Source organism: Phyllopteryx taeniolatus, chromosome 1 (assembly GCF_024500385.1).
Source record: "Phyllopteryx taeniolatus isolate TA_2022b chromosome 1, UOR_Ptae_1.2, whole genome shotgun sequence".
NCBI lineage: Eukaryota > Metazoa > Chordata > Actinopteri > Syngnathiformes > Syngnathidae > Phyllopteryx > Phyllopteryx taeniolatus.
This window is the reverse complement of record NC_084502.1, coordinates 32,039,770-32,057,548: the sequence shown is the minus strand read 5'-3', so window position 1 is coordinate 32,057,548 and position 17,779 is coordinate 32,039,770. Positions and strand designations below refer to the sequence as shown.

The window sequence follows — 17,779 nt, the reverse complement described above, 5'->3', positions numbered from 1 at the left end:
TTTATAATTAAGTGCATTTTAATGTAGCTCACGCTAGTATGTGTGCTTTTTCTCAGTGTGCGCGCGCGTGTTTGTGAAGGAGGGGGTCTGGCATATGGTACCAGTTAAGATTGGACCGCCACTGCTACATAATATAATCACGTATACACGTATGACATCGAGGGGGGGAAAAAACACCTCCATTACAAGTAAATGTTTTATGATTTTGGTTTGAAATGTGTACTAAGTTGATGGAGAAAAAAACGCAAATCAAAAGGCTTGACTTTTGCGTCATAGCAGCAGCGCCAATTGCATACGGTGCACGCCTCCTGGTTGCAAAATATAAAAGCTGATCGCCTCTGTCGTCCCCACACAGATCGTGTCCATCTGATGTTCAGGTCAAACGTTGTTCGGACGTCCATGTTCCTGAATAAAAGTGTGCGTCTGCATGCGCGTAGAGGCGACATGGATTTCAACTTGACACGTTTTGGGCGCGACGCGCACGGCCACGGCGCACTGGCGCAGCTACTTTTGGGGAATCACTCTTTCCTTTACAACAGCACAGCCGACCTCGACCAGGAGGACTTGGAAGTGAACACGGACGCGTACTCCAAAGTGATCGTGACCATCATCTACCTGCTTCTGTTCACCGTGGGCTTGCTGGGCAACTCCATCACCTTGTACGCCCTCCTGAGCAAAAAGAGTCTGCAGAACCTGCAAAGCACCGTCCACTACCACCTGGCCAGCCTGGCCGTGTCCGACCTGCTCATCCTGGTCCTCTCCATGCCCATCGAGCTGTACAACTTCATCTGGTTCCACCACCCGTGGGTGTTCGGGGACGCAGTGTGCCGCGGCTACTACTTCCTCCGGGACAGTTGCTCGTACGCCACCGCTTTCAACATCGCCTCGCTGAGCGTGGAGCGCTACATGGCCATCTGCCATCCGTTCAAAGCCAAGAGCATCATGTCCCGCAGCCGCACCAAGAAGCTGATCAGCGGCATGTGGCTCGCTTCCTTCGCGCTGGCCACGCCAATGCTCTTCATCATGGGCCAGGAGGCGCGTCAGGGCGAGAACATCTGCACCGCCACCGTGGCCCCTGTCACCATGAAGACGGTGCTCCAGGTGGGTGACGCTCGCTCTCTTTGTTTTTCAACTAGACTTTGACAGTTAGGCATTCCATTATTTGGCATTTGATGGCAAGATGAAGACAATTTGCTCATAAATGTTCGTTGCCCCCCCCCCCCCCCCCCCCCCAAAAAAAAAGTTTATTCTCTCCTACTTTTGAAAGGATTCTCCCTGCTTAGTTTTGCTGCTGGACTGGCGTGCAGAACAGGAAACCTCTGCATTCAAAAAGCAAGCTTTGTGATTGGTTTTCACCAGTGGCCCAAAATAAATGTACTTCAGTCGACCTATCTGGTATTGACTTGAGTATATATTTTTCTGACCACTCTTTGCTTCTCCTCCTTATATTTGAAAACAGTTATCTTTACTTTTTACTCCATGTCAAAATAAGCTTGTTACTTTTTTCAACCTCTGGATGATGACACATTGTTATAAAATAAATAGAGAAAAAAAAGAGAAAGAGGTCAAGTCAAGAACGGTTCAGATCTTGAGTGATTAAGATCTTGGGGTCTTGTAAAGCAGAAATCAGGGACACCAGCGACACAAACCCACAACAGATTCAGAGAAGCAAGATATTCCCCATCCATGACCTTTTTCAGGAGAATTGTTTGTTGTTGTCGGAAACAAGAATGATTCATGGCATAGGTGTTTCTCGCCCATTTTGGGGAATGACGAAGCACCCTTAAAATTAGAGAAATATATTTTTTAAACTGTCATTTTTAACCTAGAGTAGTGGAAAACCATGGAACTTGGGTGTAACGTAATATATTAACAACCTATTGCCTCAAAAACGGTTTGCTCCACCCGCTCCCTCCCACAGTCCCACCTCTCTCCGTCTGGGGTCTGTCCTGGTCCCTTTGCAGAAAAACAGCCCCAAAGCATGTTTCCACCCCCATGCTTCACAGTAGGTATGGTGTTCTTTGGATGAAACTCAGCATTCTTTCTCCTCCAAACACGACAAGTTGAGTTTTTTACCAAAAAGCTCTATTTTGGTTTCATCTGACCATATGACATTCTCCCAATCCTCTTCTGGATCATCCAAATGTGCTCTAGCAAACTTCAGACTGGCCTGGACATGTACTGACTTAAGCAGGGGGACACGTCTGGCACTGCGGGATTTGAGTCCCTGACGGCGTAGTGTCTTACTGATGGTAGCCTTTGTTACTTTGGTCCCAGCTCTCTGCAGGTTATTCACTAGGTCCCCCTGTGTGGTTCTGGGATTTTCGCTCACCGTTCTTGTGATCATTTTGTGAGATCTTGCGTGGAGATTATCAGTGGTCTTGCATATCTTCCATTTTCTAATAATTGCTCCCACAGTTGATTTCTTCACACCAAGCTGCTTACCTATTGCAGATTCAGTCTTCCCAGCCTGGTGCAGGTCTAAAATGTTGTTTCTGGTGTACTTTGACAGCTCTTTGGTCTTGGCCATAGTGGAGTTTGGAGTGTGACTGCTTGAGGTTGTCGAGAGGTGTTTTTTATACTGATGAGTTCAAACAGGTGCCATTAATACAGGTAACAAGTGGAGGACACAGGTGCCTCTTAAAGAAGAGGTAACAGGTCTGTGAGAGCGAGAAATCTTGCTTATTTTTAGGTGACCAAATACTTATTTTCCACCATAATTTGCGAAGAAATTCTTTAAAAATCAGACAGTAATTTTCTGGATCCCCCCTCCCCCTCACTTTGTCTCTCATAGATGAGGTATACCTATCGTGAAAATTACAGGGCTCTCTCATCTTTTTAAGTGGGAGAACTTGCACAATTGGTGGCTGACTAAATACTTTTGTGTGTGTGTTGCTAAAGTGCTTTAGTGACTCATTATCCACTAAAAGTACGAGTCCTGTCTTGGTGCTAGCCAATCAGAGGAAAAATATGGCGGGTTATTGTTCCATAAAGGCAATGGACACAAGACTTTTTCCGGACTCGATAAATTTGCATTGTTGTGGTGACACCTGGCGCCCCACTCACAACCCAGCAAGCTGCTGGCGGAACGGTGTTGGCTCCGTAGATTCAAACAACTGGGACATTTTAGGAAAAGTTAACTATTTATTCCAGTCGGTAGCCCACAACTTAAGTAGCCAGTGTGCTGAGGAGCTAAACGACTTGCCGTGGCTCGCTCGATTGTGGCGACATCTGTTAAAATAGAGATCACTAGCTGGCAGACCCAAACGGAACCACACCATAGCCAAAAAAGGTTATGATTCAAGACATACGGGGTGCTTCGATTTGAAGCGGTGCGACATATTTCAGGCTTTACGGTAGTGATGAACTGTACCGACCAATCACATGCGAGTTCCGCCACCCTTTCGGCCAATCAAATCTGCATCGCAGGGGGTAATCACTGAAATGACTGACTGCGCGCAGAGCAGACAGCGACAAGGAGAGAGCGAAAGAGAGAGAGAGAATGCGTAAGTTGATTTAAAGATGGAGTAAGATCAGAAAATGAGTGACAAAGGAAGACAAAATGGGGAACAAATGGTGCTTAAAATGGAACAGGCTGAGTCATTTTTGTTTGTACTTTCCAGTGGGAAATTCCCACTAGGAGGACTTAATAAAAATGCATTTATGTGAAACGCCATTTTGAAACAAAACTAAGGTATTGAACATACATATCGTATAAAATGGTTCAGTTAAGATATCCTTCCATCCATTTTCTTTACCGCTTCTCCTCACTAGGGTCGCGTGCTGCTCGAACCTATCCCAGCTATCTTCGGGCGGGAGGCGGGGTACACCCTGAACCGGTCGACAGCCAATCGCAGGGCACATAGAAACAAACAACTATTCGCACTCACATTCACACCTACGGGTAATTTAGAGTCTTCAATTAACCTACCACGCATGTTTTTGGGATGTGGGAGGAAACCGGAGTACGCGGAGAAAACCCTCGAGGCACGGGGAGAACATGAAAACTCCACACAGGCGGGGCCGGGATTTGAACCCCTGTCCTCAGAACTGTGAGGCAGATGTGCTAACCAGTCATCTACTGTGCCGCCTTAGAAGGAAATATTTTCCCAAAAACTTTTACAATATTGTTTGTTTGTTTAATGCCACTGATATAATGATATTTGAGCATAGTAAAGAATTGTATACATCTTACAAATTCTGCCCTGGTAATCAAATGAACACAACTGTGTAATACAGTGTCATTTATGAAATAAAAGTCGGGTTGTTTCTTTATGTGTGCCCTGCGATTGGCTGGCAACCAGTTCAGGGTGTACCCCGCCTCCTGCCCGATGATAGCTGGGATAGGCTCCAGCACTCCCGCAACCCTAGTGAGGCTAAGCGGCTCAGGAAATGGATGGATGGATAGGTTAAATAACTAACAAACTAACTATATATCACCCAGTACAGCACAGACCTCTGCCAAGGCCGAATTTGCCCTAATTTGGACCATCAATGTGCTGCACACTTTCATAGATATCCAGCTCCTGCCTACAGTTGAATTTTGGTCATGAAATGCATGAATTACTCCATCCATTTTCCGTACCACTTATCCTCACTAGGGCTGCAGGTGTGCTGGTGCCTATCCCAGCTGACTGGGCGAGAGGCAGGGGAAAACACTGAACTGGTCGCCAGCCAAACACATGGCACATATTGAGAAAAACAACCATTAACACCTACGGACAATTTAGACCAGTGGTCCCCAAACTACGGGCTGCGGGCCGGATACGGCCCGCCTCCACATTTTGGCCCGGCCCCCTGAACAATACCAGAGACGAGATTTTTTTTTCAGTCAGGCCACGCAATTGAGACTAATACACGAATAGTACGTGTTATTATATTCCACCCTTCTACAGTCTGTGCCCCTATCTGAAACGCCCCCCCAGAAAAAAAAATCCTAGACTCCCCCCTATCACATAGAACAGAATAATGGCGAAAAGGTTTGGAAAGAGAAAAATTTATTCAGAATGCAGAGTATTTAACCTGCAGTGGATAAATTATTTGTTCAATGCAATGAAAAGGCTGTTTGTCTCATCTGTCGAGAGGCGGTGGCAGTATTCAAAGAATACAGTCTGCGCCGACACTATGAATCCTGTCACAAAGACAAGTATGATAGCTTGCAAGGCCAAATGCAAGCAGACAAACTCTCAAAGCTAAAAAGTGGACTGTTAGCTCAGCAGAATACATTTGTACGTATTTCCTGACTTTTTTTTTCTGTGAAGATCCCGGAAAGGATTATTAATATTTGGTTATGTGTTGCTTTCTGGAGAACAATAATTGTTTATGTTTAGGCACCGCTGCGATCGTCACACTTTTTCTGTTACAAACTGGCCCCCCATCAGAGAAGGGAAAAGTTATGTGAAAAAAGTTTGGGGAACCCTAATTTAGAGTCTTCAATTAACCTAACATGCATGTTTTGGAATGCGGGAGGAAACTGGTGTACCCGGAGAAAACTCATGTACACAAGGAAGAACATGCTAAGTCCACACTGGAAGAACATGCTAAGTCCACACTGGAATTCCAGAGCCCGGATTTGAACTCTGAACTGTGAGGTGGATGTGCTAACCTGTCGGCCACAGGGCTGCCACATGAATATGTCATTAAAAAAATTAATCCAACTACCAGTTTGAAAAATGCAGTCACGGATCAGTATCAGTAATGAATGAGCTCATGTCACCCTACATTACACTTAATCCTTTATTCGATAAAAAGCCTTAATATTGTCACTTCTTCAGAGGGTTTCAGGAAATCAATTGGAGGCTTAATTACTACCAACGAAACACTGCACATTTTACATGCTACATAGAATATGCATGCTAAAATAACAGTGTGAATGAATTTTATTTACCCCTCTCTGGCTCACATAACACAGTACAATAGCTCTCTTTATAGCAAAACAAAACAATATTTCTGAAGAACATTCTGTCATTCTGTGTCCTTGATATAAGTTGAAGTTGTGTAGAAATGATAGCTCCAACTTCCCTGATATTGTTTCCAATGCACACAGTTGGCATTGACTCAGTAGCCCAACAAGATTTGTGATAATCGAGGAAATAATGATGTGACTTGTTCTACGGATGCTTTGTCACCCAGTTGGAGCCTTGGAATGAGGCGAGAGAGTCAGGGATGGGACATTAACTCCCAGGCTCGCTGCCAAATGGTTTGTTGGGGCAATTTTCATCACTAGCGTCTGCTGCAGGTTTCCTGCTATCGTAAGTTTTTTATTTTATTTATTTTTTAAATGTATTTGAATTTTTTTTTACATCCATCCATCCATTTTCTGAGCCGCTTCTAGGGTCGCGGCCGTGCTGGAGCCTATCCCAGCTATCATCGGGCAGGATGCGGGATACACCCTGAACTGGTTGCCAGCCAATCGCAGGGTACATACAAACAAACAACCATTCGCACTCACATTCACACCTACGGGCAATTTAGAGTTGTCAATTAACCTACCATGCATGTTTTTGGGATGTGGGAGGAAACCTGAGTGCCCGCAGAAAACCCACGCAGGCACGGAGAGAACATGCAAACTCCACACAGGTGGGGCCGGGGATTGAACCCCGGACCTCAGAACTGTGAAGCAGACGCTCTAACCAGTCAACTGAAGAAGTAAAATACTATCTGAATGTTGGTAGAGCAAACCTTACAGATTATAACAGATTATTCATATTTCAATTACAGTGGTACCTTGATTTGAGTGCCCCAATTCACAAGTTTTTTAAGTTACAAGCTGTCGCTTGGTCAATATTTTTGGCTTCGTTATTTGATCCAAAATTTAAATTAAGAGTGAGCTTCAGCTATGCAGTTGCTCGAGTGAAAAATGAGAAAAGAAAGCAAGAGTCGCCGATGCAACATCAGACACATACATTCAAATACACAAATACAAAATGAAAACACTTGCAAGGAGCATGGAGAAGAAGGTAACACTGAACAATCACATGCTAAATTGCCAACCGGAGCTGGAGTCAGAGCTCCAGTTTACTTCGTATGGAAAAAGCCAATGAAATTTTTTCATGTCAGCCATGCCCACTACACGGTTTGAATGACGAACTAGGGACTGCTGGGAATAGGGAGACAAACAGACATATACTGAGCACAGTATTGCAAAAATCCCACCATGAGGGTGATGAGACGTTTTGTGATGCACATTCATTTCACAATGAAATCCATACTCTTAGAAAAGCTACAAGCTTTTTTTTTTCCACACAATCGACCCCAATTTGAACTCGCCACTGCTCATCACTCAACTGGCGCAGTATACTGGCTAACAATTTGTATCCTCTGATGCTTTTTAGGAAGGCCATTGGCTTCAGCAAATACTGTAGCCAGTATCTGAGGGGAGGCATTTTTGACCACACAAGACTGTTTCATGCAATTGAAATAATTATAGATGTTATGTCCCCAACTCTTTATAAAATCTCTTGGGCTTCATTCCAGTCTGGGGACAGTCGGGCATCGGACCATGGTGGCAAGCAGGAAATGATCAAATCGGTGCAATAACATTTTAGAAGCGAGTCAGAGAAAGGAAGCTGTGTAAGCTGGTGTACGTCCCCCAAAAACTCCAAGCATGTTTTGTCAACCTCGAGGGACACTGGGGGAAGATTGAACTACTGAGGAGTGAAAAGGCAGCGGCTAACATAAATAATTGGAAAACCTTGTCAAAAGACCATTAACTTTTGCTCCCATAACGCAATAGATGTGCTCAGAAAGTCTTTTATCGTAATTTATAAAATTTTCCTCAAAGCAGGAATAAAGTATAAGGTGTGTCCGAAAAGTTCCAGCAGTAGTGTCACAAAATATTTATTTTAAATCCATCCATAAATACAAGTTTTCCCCTTTGAAGTAATCCCCCTGGAGTTGAACGGCATTCCCAGCCTTATCTGGCACGTCCTTACGCACTCCTGGAAGGATTCTTCTAGGAACCTCCGCTGCTCCGTCATCACGGCCATGTTGATGTCATCCACATCGACAAAACAGGTCCCGTGATGACCACCATGACCTTGGGAAGAGGAAAAAAATCACTCTGAGCCAGATCAGGGGAGTAGTGACTCAAGGTTGCTCCAGAATGGCGATGTTCTTGGCCAGGAACTGTCGCATCCTCAGGATATTGTGAGCAGGTGCGAGTGGTCCTGCCACAACACTTGCCTCTTCCCGCGGACTGAACGAAGCAAACGGGGCACAATCTCTTTGTCGACGTGCTGGTTGATCATCTGACACACACTGAAGGGGGAAACTTGTTTGTTTTTTCAGTTTGAAATAGAATATTTGGTGGAACAGTGGACGACTGGTTAGCACATACATCTCCCTCGCAGTTCTGAGGACCTGGGTTCAAATCCGGCCAAGACTGTGTGGCGTTTGCATGTTCTCTCCGTGCCTGCGTGGGTTTTCTCTGGGTACTCCGGTTTCCATCCCCAAAACACGCATGCTAGGTTAATCGAAGACTAAATTGCCCTGCGATTGGCTGGCGACCAGTTCCGGGCGTACCCCGCCTCTCGCCCGCAGCTAGGTGGGATAGGCTCCAGCATATTATTATCTATTGTTTTGGGAAAATCTTTTTCTGACAGAATAAGTAAGGAAGCAATCTTGTCTTTGTGGGTTTTTATTACAAAAAAGAAAATCCTTGCAAAAACAGGAAAAGGTACATGTCTTACATGTTGTTGCTCCTTACTGAAGCCCAGACTAAAATCCCCCTTGTTATATCGAAGTGAGACAGACAGAGAAAGAAAACAAAACAATTATGTCGATCGATCGATCAACTTGTGCTTCTGCCAAAGGAAGTATACCTGTGATCAGTTTTAAAGGATGAGATTCTTTATAGAACATATCGCAAAAAAAATACACAGTAGTGTGTAAAGCTCTTAGCTACCGTATGTTGTTTACCTTTATCCACATAGTTTTGACAAAATAAAACAGGATAGTAGGACAAACACAGACGAAGGTTAGCAATGACTAATTATTCCTTTGCATTTACATTTTACTATTGTAAATGTGTGTGTGATTTTTTTATTTTTTTATTATTATTATTGTTATTTTATTATTATTATTATTATTTTTCTTTAGTGGAATGTCTGAGGTCGAACACAATCCATTCTGGGACACAAGTCGCCCTCTAAACAATTTTCCTCATTGGAAAGGACACTTTTTTCTTTTTTTTAGTCTACAGGTAAAAGTAACATTTCAATATTCTTCTCATACAAGGTTAAGAATAGGTTTACCACTGCTCATATTAATAAAAACAATAAAACATAGTCTAATTACTAATGCACAGATGATTTCTATCACATTTAACAGATCTTACTTTTCAACATTTTTAACTGTCACACAAATGAAAATAGAAGTAAACCACTGTAAAACATTAAAAAAAACACAACAAGTGAAGACACATGGTGTTGATGGAAACTTACAGCTATAAAAGTGAGTCTGCTCACTACATGTAACTTCATGTTTATTATTTTCTCCGCTTTTGGCAAAGTTGATGCAAAAAAAGCCAAAGAAAAGCAAAATATTCATCTGTCGCTCCTCGTTGTACTGTGGTGTCGTGAAGTACGTTTTCAACTCTAAAGCCTTCAGCAGCATGCTTTTCCCAATAATTTTGTTTTAATTCGACATGCTACAAAATGAGGTGTGCTCCACTTTGGAGGTTCCTTTATAAATATTAACCTTTTCATTTTACAGTCTTATTGGAATGCATGAGGTATTTGTATGTATATGATGAATAAAAGTGCAAAATTAGGGGAGATCACACTGAATACTTGTCTTTGGCCATTTATAGATGTCTTTTGTTTTTTATGGTATTCTAATTAACAGAATGAGTCATCATTAGGATATAATAACCATTTTATGATTTTTTTGGGGGTGTTGTTTGTCTTTTATTTTTTAACTTAACTCTAGTTTATGGCGATACAGTTCCCTGATTAAATTAATTCATCCATCCATTTACTGTGTCAGAGCCTATCCCAGCTGCCTCTGGGCGAGAGGTGGGGTACACCCGGAACTGGCCGGCAGCCAATCAGAATGCACAAATAAACAAACAACCATTCATACTCATATTTACACCTACGGACAGATTAGAGTCTTCAATTAACCTACCATGCATGTTTTTGGGAGGAAACCGGAGTACCCGGAGAAAACCCACGCAGGCTCGGGGAGAACATGCAAACATCACACAGGTGAGGTCGGATTTGAACCCGAGTCCTCAAAACTGTGAGCCAGATGTGCTAACCAGTTGTACACAGGCCGCCCATGACCGAAGTCTTTAAAGATATAGTAACAACCCCAAAAAATTTCCGACAGGGCGGCTGTTAATATTTTCCTCTTTTCATAATGACTGAGATGACTTCCCAGAAGATGGAAGACATAAACCAAACTGGGGGAAGAAGGCTGCAAGGGGGCTAATTGAATTCCTGAGCTAGAGCAAATCTTTGTTTTTTTTCTGCAGGCTACAGGATGTGGAGAAACTATAATGGAATTTAACTCAGTGCTGTTGACTCTGCTAAATTAATTCCAATAGATTTACATGTTGTCACTGATGGTGTGGTGGTTCACTAGCCTGAATTTGGTGCTGACAGAGTGGGTTCAGTTCACACTCAGTGACTGTGTGCATGTGCGCGTGAGTGGTTGTCTGTCACCATACAGTATGGCTGATCGGCTTTAATGTCATAATTTGCCGATCCGATCAATGACGTCATTGATCGGCTCCGCAAAAGACATTTACTCCGCGTCGCCATCGTGCACAGTATATTTGACTCCAAAAGCTAGTTTATTTTTTAGCCTTGTCGCGTGTCTTTTGACGTAGTACTGTAAATATCTGACGGCCAATTAATTTATTTCAAAAAAACAACCAAAAAACATGTTGGCGGTGTGGAACAGACAACACGTCGGAGACAGGAAACACGTAATGCACGGATTAGACTACAAGACAAATTTGCTCTTTCACGATTGCACTGTCAGACTACTGCAATAAAATCTTGTATTCCGATTCCACCGAATCCCGTTTTTTACGATCATTGGGCTTTATCTTGTCCACTCAAATGCGACCGGATACACTCGTTACCGTGGCGACGACAACAAGAGTGGAGCGAGGCGGCTCGACTGTATTATAAGGACAAAAAGGGACAAAACATTTGTTGGTGGTCACCGGTGCTCAGGACAGGAGAGGACGTTCGTTTAAGGCATGTTCACTTGAGGTATGTTCACTTACTTTTAATACGATACGGCTCGCAAGCAGGCAACAAAATGTAGCCTAGCAAGCTAGTAGTAACATGAACGGATGGACGTAAACATGCCGCCGTTCTGTCGAATCATGCTCTAAAGTTGCGGTGTGGGTGAAGTAATTTAATTAAAAATAAAGTAATTACAGTAAGTTAGCACCCATTATTTCTGTCATGTGATGTTGGTTTGACCTGACTGATTAGAATACACGATCTGACGAGAGCGGTGATCTCCAACCTTTATGGAGCCAAGGAAAATATTTTACAATTGAAAAATCTCAGGGAACACCAACAAACAAAAATGTCACAAAATGTGGCTACATTAATTACTCCATTTACTTCCTGCTATCTAATAGAAGACCATTTATCATTTGTTCTGTCTGTCACTATGCCTCACTGGCATAAATAGAGGAACAAAGATACATTATTTATTTAAAATAAATTTTTTCGAGCAATTAAGTACACAAGTATATACAGTAAATGAACAGGTCATTAAAATAGACACATTCCTCCATCTTGTGATTGGATCGGTTATCGTTTTTTTAAACTCGCTGATCGGCGATCAGCCCCAAAAATCCTGATCGTGTAAAGTCTATTGGCAACCAGTCCAGGGTGTAATCTGCTTTACATCTGTGATCATTTGGGATAGGCTCCAGCTCCTTCTGATCCTGAACAGGATAAGTGCTATATAAAATGGATGGATGAATATTTACATTTTGCAAGCGAGGGTTGCTGTGTGCACTAATGGCCTAGCTGTCCACCTTCAGGCAGGTTTGTTGTCATTGCACAAAGTGGACTCCTGCTGTGTCTACACTTCACTTTGTAAAAGTATGAATTTCAATTGCAAAACATTTTTAGATGTTGCTTATACTGCTTGCTGAACGTCTATTTTGTTTTTATTCACACATATGTGAACTTTAGGAGTATGCAGTTTAGTACAAAGTTTTGTTTAGTTCCCAGTTTTAGATAACGTTCTCGGAACATTTTCACGACTTGTCATCTGTCTCTGACATTAAGCGCATTTAAGACCCTCTTAAGACCCATGAAAGTTTCTCAGCAACTCACTGCCTTGTTGCAGGCTCTCTGAATCAGGTCAACAGTCCAATTTTCCAAGTTCCATTCCGTGATGGTTTGCTCTCAGCTCACGTTGGCGATCCGCGATGAACCTCATGAGGTGATAAATGTGTGACCCAACTCACAAGAAGAATCAGTGGCAGTAATTGGTATGTGCAAAGTGTGCAGCATGGCTGGGGGAGCAGCAACGATGACCCCTGCCCAAATAAAATGCTATGGGTAATGCCATGACATATCTGTAAAATATGTACATATTTGTAAATAACTAGAGCCCAATTAGTACACTATGATACAATCCCACAGTCACAGTACGGCAAGCGAGCAGGGACACTCTTGGAAAAGTGAATCCACAATACATTGCAATGCCACTCATTGCGTTCGTATTGTGGAATCACCCATGAACTGGTCTCAGAATTGCTCTCATGCTTCCTGCCACAGTGGATCAACAAGCTTTATGTCTCATCATACATCTGCTTTTTGTCTATTGACTGAGAATCTAGAAATGTCAGTTTGTAGACATAAGGCTGTATTTTCGTAGACGCCGCATCTGTGGTGGGGCGCAAATGACTGCATATCCTGATTTTTGGCTCCCTGTGCATGTTTGGCAATTTGGCAGACAAGTCTGTGCCAAGCTGGGCATTCTGGAGCAGCAGAGAGAGTGTCCTTGGACATGTGCTTGGTTGAATGACAATTTGGTGGCAGAAAGTCGATGTAAATGTAGCCCAACTCAGACCATGTCTAAATCTTGGCGCAAGGGAGACCGCTGTGTAAGACTATTTTGGTAAACTGAATTACGCTGTTCACGAAAATAGAGGCCATACGTCCTATTAATTGTTTGCACATTTGATGTATTATGACCTTATAACCATTTTTATTTATTTTTTGGGGATTTATTGCATGCACTTTGTGTTGTATTAGTCTAGGTCACAGGTGGTGCACAGCCTGTACATACTGTACATACCCATAGCAATAGACACATTGTATATTATTCCATACCTTGCATTCTGTGTATACCTGTATACCAGTATAGATACTTATTATACAGTGGGTACGGAAAGTATTTAGACCCCCTTAAATTGTTCATTTTGTTATATTGCAGCCATTTGCTAAAGTCATTGTTCATTTTTTCCATATTAATGTACACACAGCTCCCCATATTGACAGAAAAAAACGGAATTGTTGAAATTTTTGCAGATTTATTAAAAAAGAAAAACTGAAATATCACACAGCCATAAGTATTCACTATTTAGTAGAAGCACCCTTTTGAGCTAATACACCCACAAGTCTTTTTGGGAATGTTTTTCACACCTGGATTTGGGGATCATCTGCCATTCCTCCTTGCAGATCCTCTCCAGTTCTGTCAGGTTGCATGGTGAACGTTGGTGGGCAGCCATTTTCACGTCTTTCCAGAGATGCCTAATTGGGTTTAAGTCAGGGCTCTGGCTGGGCCATTCAAAAACAGTCATGGAGTTGTTCTGAAGCCACTCCTTCGGTATTTTAGCTGTATGCTTACGGTCATTGTCTTTTTTGAAGGTGAACCTTGGGCCCAGTCTGAGGTTCTGAGCACTCTGGAGAAGATTTTTGTCCAGGATCCCACATCCCAAAAACATGCATGGTAGGTTAATTGACAACTCTAAATTGCCCGTAGGTGTGAATGTGAGTGCGGATGGTTGTTTGTTTGTATGTGCCCTGCGATTGGCTGGCAACCAGTTCAGAGTGTACCCCGCCTCCTGCCCGATGATACCTGGGATAGGCTCCAGTACGCCCGCGACCCTAGTAAGGAGAAGCGGCTCAGAAAATGGATGGATGGATGGATGGAGGCCACTCTGTTCTTAGGAACCTTAAGTGCAGCAGAAATGTTTTTGTAACCTTGGACAGATCTGTGCCTTGCCACAATTCTGTCTCTGAGCTCTTCAGGCAGTTCCTTTGACCTCATGATTCTCATTGGCTCTGACATGCACTGTGAGCTGTAAGGTCTTATATAGACAGGTGTGTGGCTTTCGTAATCAAGTCCAATCAGTATAATCAAACACAGCTGGATTCAAATGAAAGTGTAGAACCATCTCAAGGATAATCAGAAGAAATGGACAGCACCCGAGTTAAATATATGAGTGTCATAGCAAAGGGTCTGAATACATATGGCTGTGTCATATTTCAGTTTTTCTTATTTAATAAATCAGCAAAAGTTTCAACAATTACGTTTTGTTTCCGTCAATATGGGGTGCTGTGTGTACATTAATGAGGAAAAAAATTAACTTAAATGATTTTAACAAATGGCTGCAATATAACAAAGAGTGAAAAATCTAAGGGTGTCTGGAAACATTCCCTACCCACTGTATATTCCCGTGAGGAAATTTTAACGTCATCTATTTGTACTTTATGGCAACAGGTAGAGGACAGTGGTTGTGCCAGCCTACACTACCATTTAGCAATGATGATGGGGAGAAAGATGAGGGGGCTGGGGGGGATTAAGGAGTCTCACACAGTGCCCCATTCAATATTTCACCACCACTGGGACGAATACTGCAACAACTAGAGATAATCACTGCTTGCACCTGCTGCATGCTGTCTGCACATGGATATTAAAAAACACACACATTTATTTAGAAGAACACACCACAGAGGTTTCACTCCATTTCATGATAATTTCGTATAATCGATGCAATTATTCCTTCCGCAAGCTAGGACAACTGCCAGAATTTGACTTCTCAACACAATCACAGCTACTGAATGTGTGTGGCTGTTGAGTGTATAAACATCACAATCACCTAAACTAATAGCCCCTGCTAAAATGATGTCTTTCTTTGTTGTTAGTCTAAAAAGTAGTTGTTCAACATCATTCCCGACTGCATGATGTCCGGTCACCTCGTGTGTGGTTATCCTTAACAGGAACCCAACTCGACCACATTGGATCACAAAAAAAAAAACAGATGAATCCCCTCAAATTAATTTAATTGGAGCCAGAAGGAACTGTTTAATAACTATGTGGATGCTACACTGGCTTGTAATAAGGAGAATAACATCACTGTAATTGTTATGGTAACCTAAGAGCACCAACTTTAATGATCTGAAATTTTGGCGGACCAGCTTGGACACTTGCATGTTGTCTCAGGTTGTACATTCATTTCCCCAAAACACTCTTAATACTGTCTTTTTGTGGTGACTACAGTCACTTTAGAAGCAAATACACCTTTTCTATGTCCAATTCAAGGAAACATTCCTTTTTTACAATTGAAAACAATTCCCAGGTGCCTTAATAATGTGTGTATAACATGCTTTCATAAAAAATACCCCAAGTATTAAGAATTACTAATTAATTTCTCGTCTCATCCCACCCCACATCCTGCTGGGCCAATGGCTTGGTTATCATTATGTATCATTTCGACCAGGGCAGATTTTGAGCTTTCACGGGCAAGTGTACGCATAACAGTAGGCTGGAAACTTGCCAGCAAGTGCGTGTGTAACAGTGGTTGATATGTCAACTGTGGGGGAAAATAATCAAGCAACCATAAAGAAAATAAAAGTATTTTAACTCATGGAAGCAGCAGTTCAAACACTACACTGTATATATGTGTGGTGTATGGACACATTTTCCACAATATGTCCACTTTTAATTCCCAATTATTTGACCTTATTACTAGGCATAAAATAATATACTTCAAATAAAAAAACAAACAAGGGGTGTCGTTAGCAGTGAGGGTTGGACTGTGCCAAGTTTGTCCTTTGTCATCGATTATTCTCATAACCCTTATGGACAGAATTCCTAGGTGCAGCTAAGACGTTGAAGAGGTCCGGTTTGGTGACCTTAATATTACGTCTGCTTTTTGTGGATGATCTGGTTCTGCTGGTTTCACCAAGCCACAAGCTTCAACTATTGCAGGAGCGGTTCACAGCTGAGTGTGAAGTGGTTAGGATGAGACTTGGCCCGTCCAAATCTGAGGCCATGGCCCTCAGTCAGAAAATGGTGGCGTTCCCTCTCCGGGTCAAGGATGAGATCTTACCCCAGAGGAGGATTTGAAGTATTTTGGGGTCATGTTCACGAGTTCACGGAAAAATTGAGCGAGAGATTGACAGGTGGATCGGTGTAACATCTGCAGTGATGTCATAGTGAAGGAGTTGAGATGAAAGGTGATGTTCTCACACTCACCTATGGTCAGAAGCTGCGGGTCGTGACAGAAAGAAAAAGATAGAAGTGGCTCTCCCTTAGAGAGAGGGTGAGAAGCTGGTCATGCGGGAGGGGCTTGGAGTAGAGCTCCTCCGCATTGAGAAGAACCAGATAAGGTAGCATCTGGTCACAGTGCCTCCTGGACGCCTCCCCGGTAGGGTTGGGCATCGAGAACCGATTGGAACCGGTTCTGGTTCTCCCCAAATTGTTAAAATTGGGTTGGCTGGGGGGGGGGGGGGGGGGTTGGCTGGGGGGGGGGGGGGGGTTGGCTGGGGGATGGCATTGGGACCCTGAGGCCCCCTGAGGCCCCCACTGGGTGGCCAGTTGTCGGGACGCCTCGGTGGGGCCGGCGGACTGCCCTGGGTCTCCATCGGGCTTCTCTCGGGTGGACCCCTGGGCCTGATCCCACCCCTCGATTGATTGGGTGGGTTCCCCAGCCACCGCGGTGCGGGCACAGCAATTACAGGACACTTCTGTCAGTCTTTGTGCATGTAAAACGGTGTCAATTCCCTTGCATGTGTCCGCAAGCACACACCCCTAGGACTCTTTCACTGGGTGTGGGGTGACGCACTTACTGCGACAAATAACTCATGAATATGCAAATTGCTTTAGTTGCAACCCCTGCAACAAAATGGATGGATGGATGGATGGCCACAGCCCACAACAACTCCCAGTTGCAGGGGGCTCCCTCTGAGGAAACACTGGAAACTGTAAAATGTTACTATATTACTATATTCATCAAACCTAAAAATAGTCTAAAATGATAAAACAAATAACAGACCTAAAATATAATATAAAAGCAGCAAAAGGATAGATAAAATAAATATTAATGAAACAAAAATAAAATAAAGCAACATAAAATAAATTAAGTAAGGTCCATCTATCCATCCATCCATTTTCTTCCGCTTATCTGAGGTCGGGTCGCGGGGCCAGCAGCTGAAGCAGGGAAACCCAGACTATCAGCGGCTCGACTCTGAGCCTCTCCTGGATGACCAAGCTTCTCACCCTATCGCTAAAGGAGAGCCCAGACACCCTGCGAAGGAACTCACTGCTTGTATCCGAGATCTCAGCTCGTTCTTTACCATGACAGATAGAGTCCGCATCACAGCAGACGCTGCACCAATCCGCCTGTCGGTCTCCCTTTCTATTCTTCCCTCACTCGTGAACAAGACCCGGATATACTTGAACTCTTCAACTTGGGGCAGGATCTCCTCCTCAATCTGGATAGGATACTTCGCCCTTTTCCAACTGAGGACCATGGTCTCAGATTTGGAGGTGCTGATTTTCATCC

The 17,779-nt window shown here is 43.3% G+C and overlaps 1 protein-coding gene across 1 annotated transcript in view; it reads left to right on the top strand.

Moving 5' to 3' along the window:
- Positions 1–364: 364 nt before the first annotated feature.
- Positions 365–17,779, top strand: part of ntsr1 (neurotensin receptor 1 (high affinity)) — a 56,844-nt gene continuing 39,429 nt past the window's right edge. Inside the window, exon 1 of the mRNA XM_061789428.1 lies at positions 365–1,101. Coding sequence (XP_061645412.1) covers positions 370–1,101 — 732 coding nt within the window. The 5' untranslated portion in view covers positions 365–369. The remainder of the gene's footprint in view (positions 1,102–17,779) is intronic.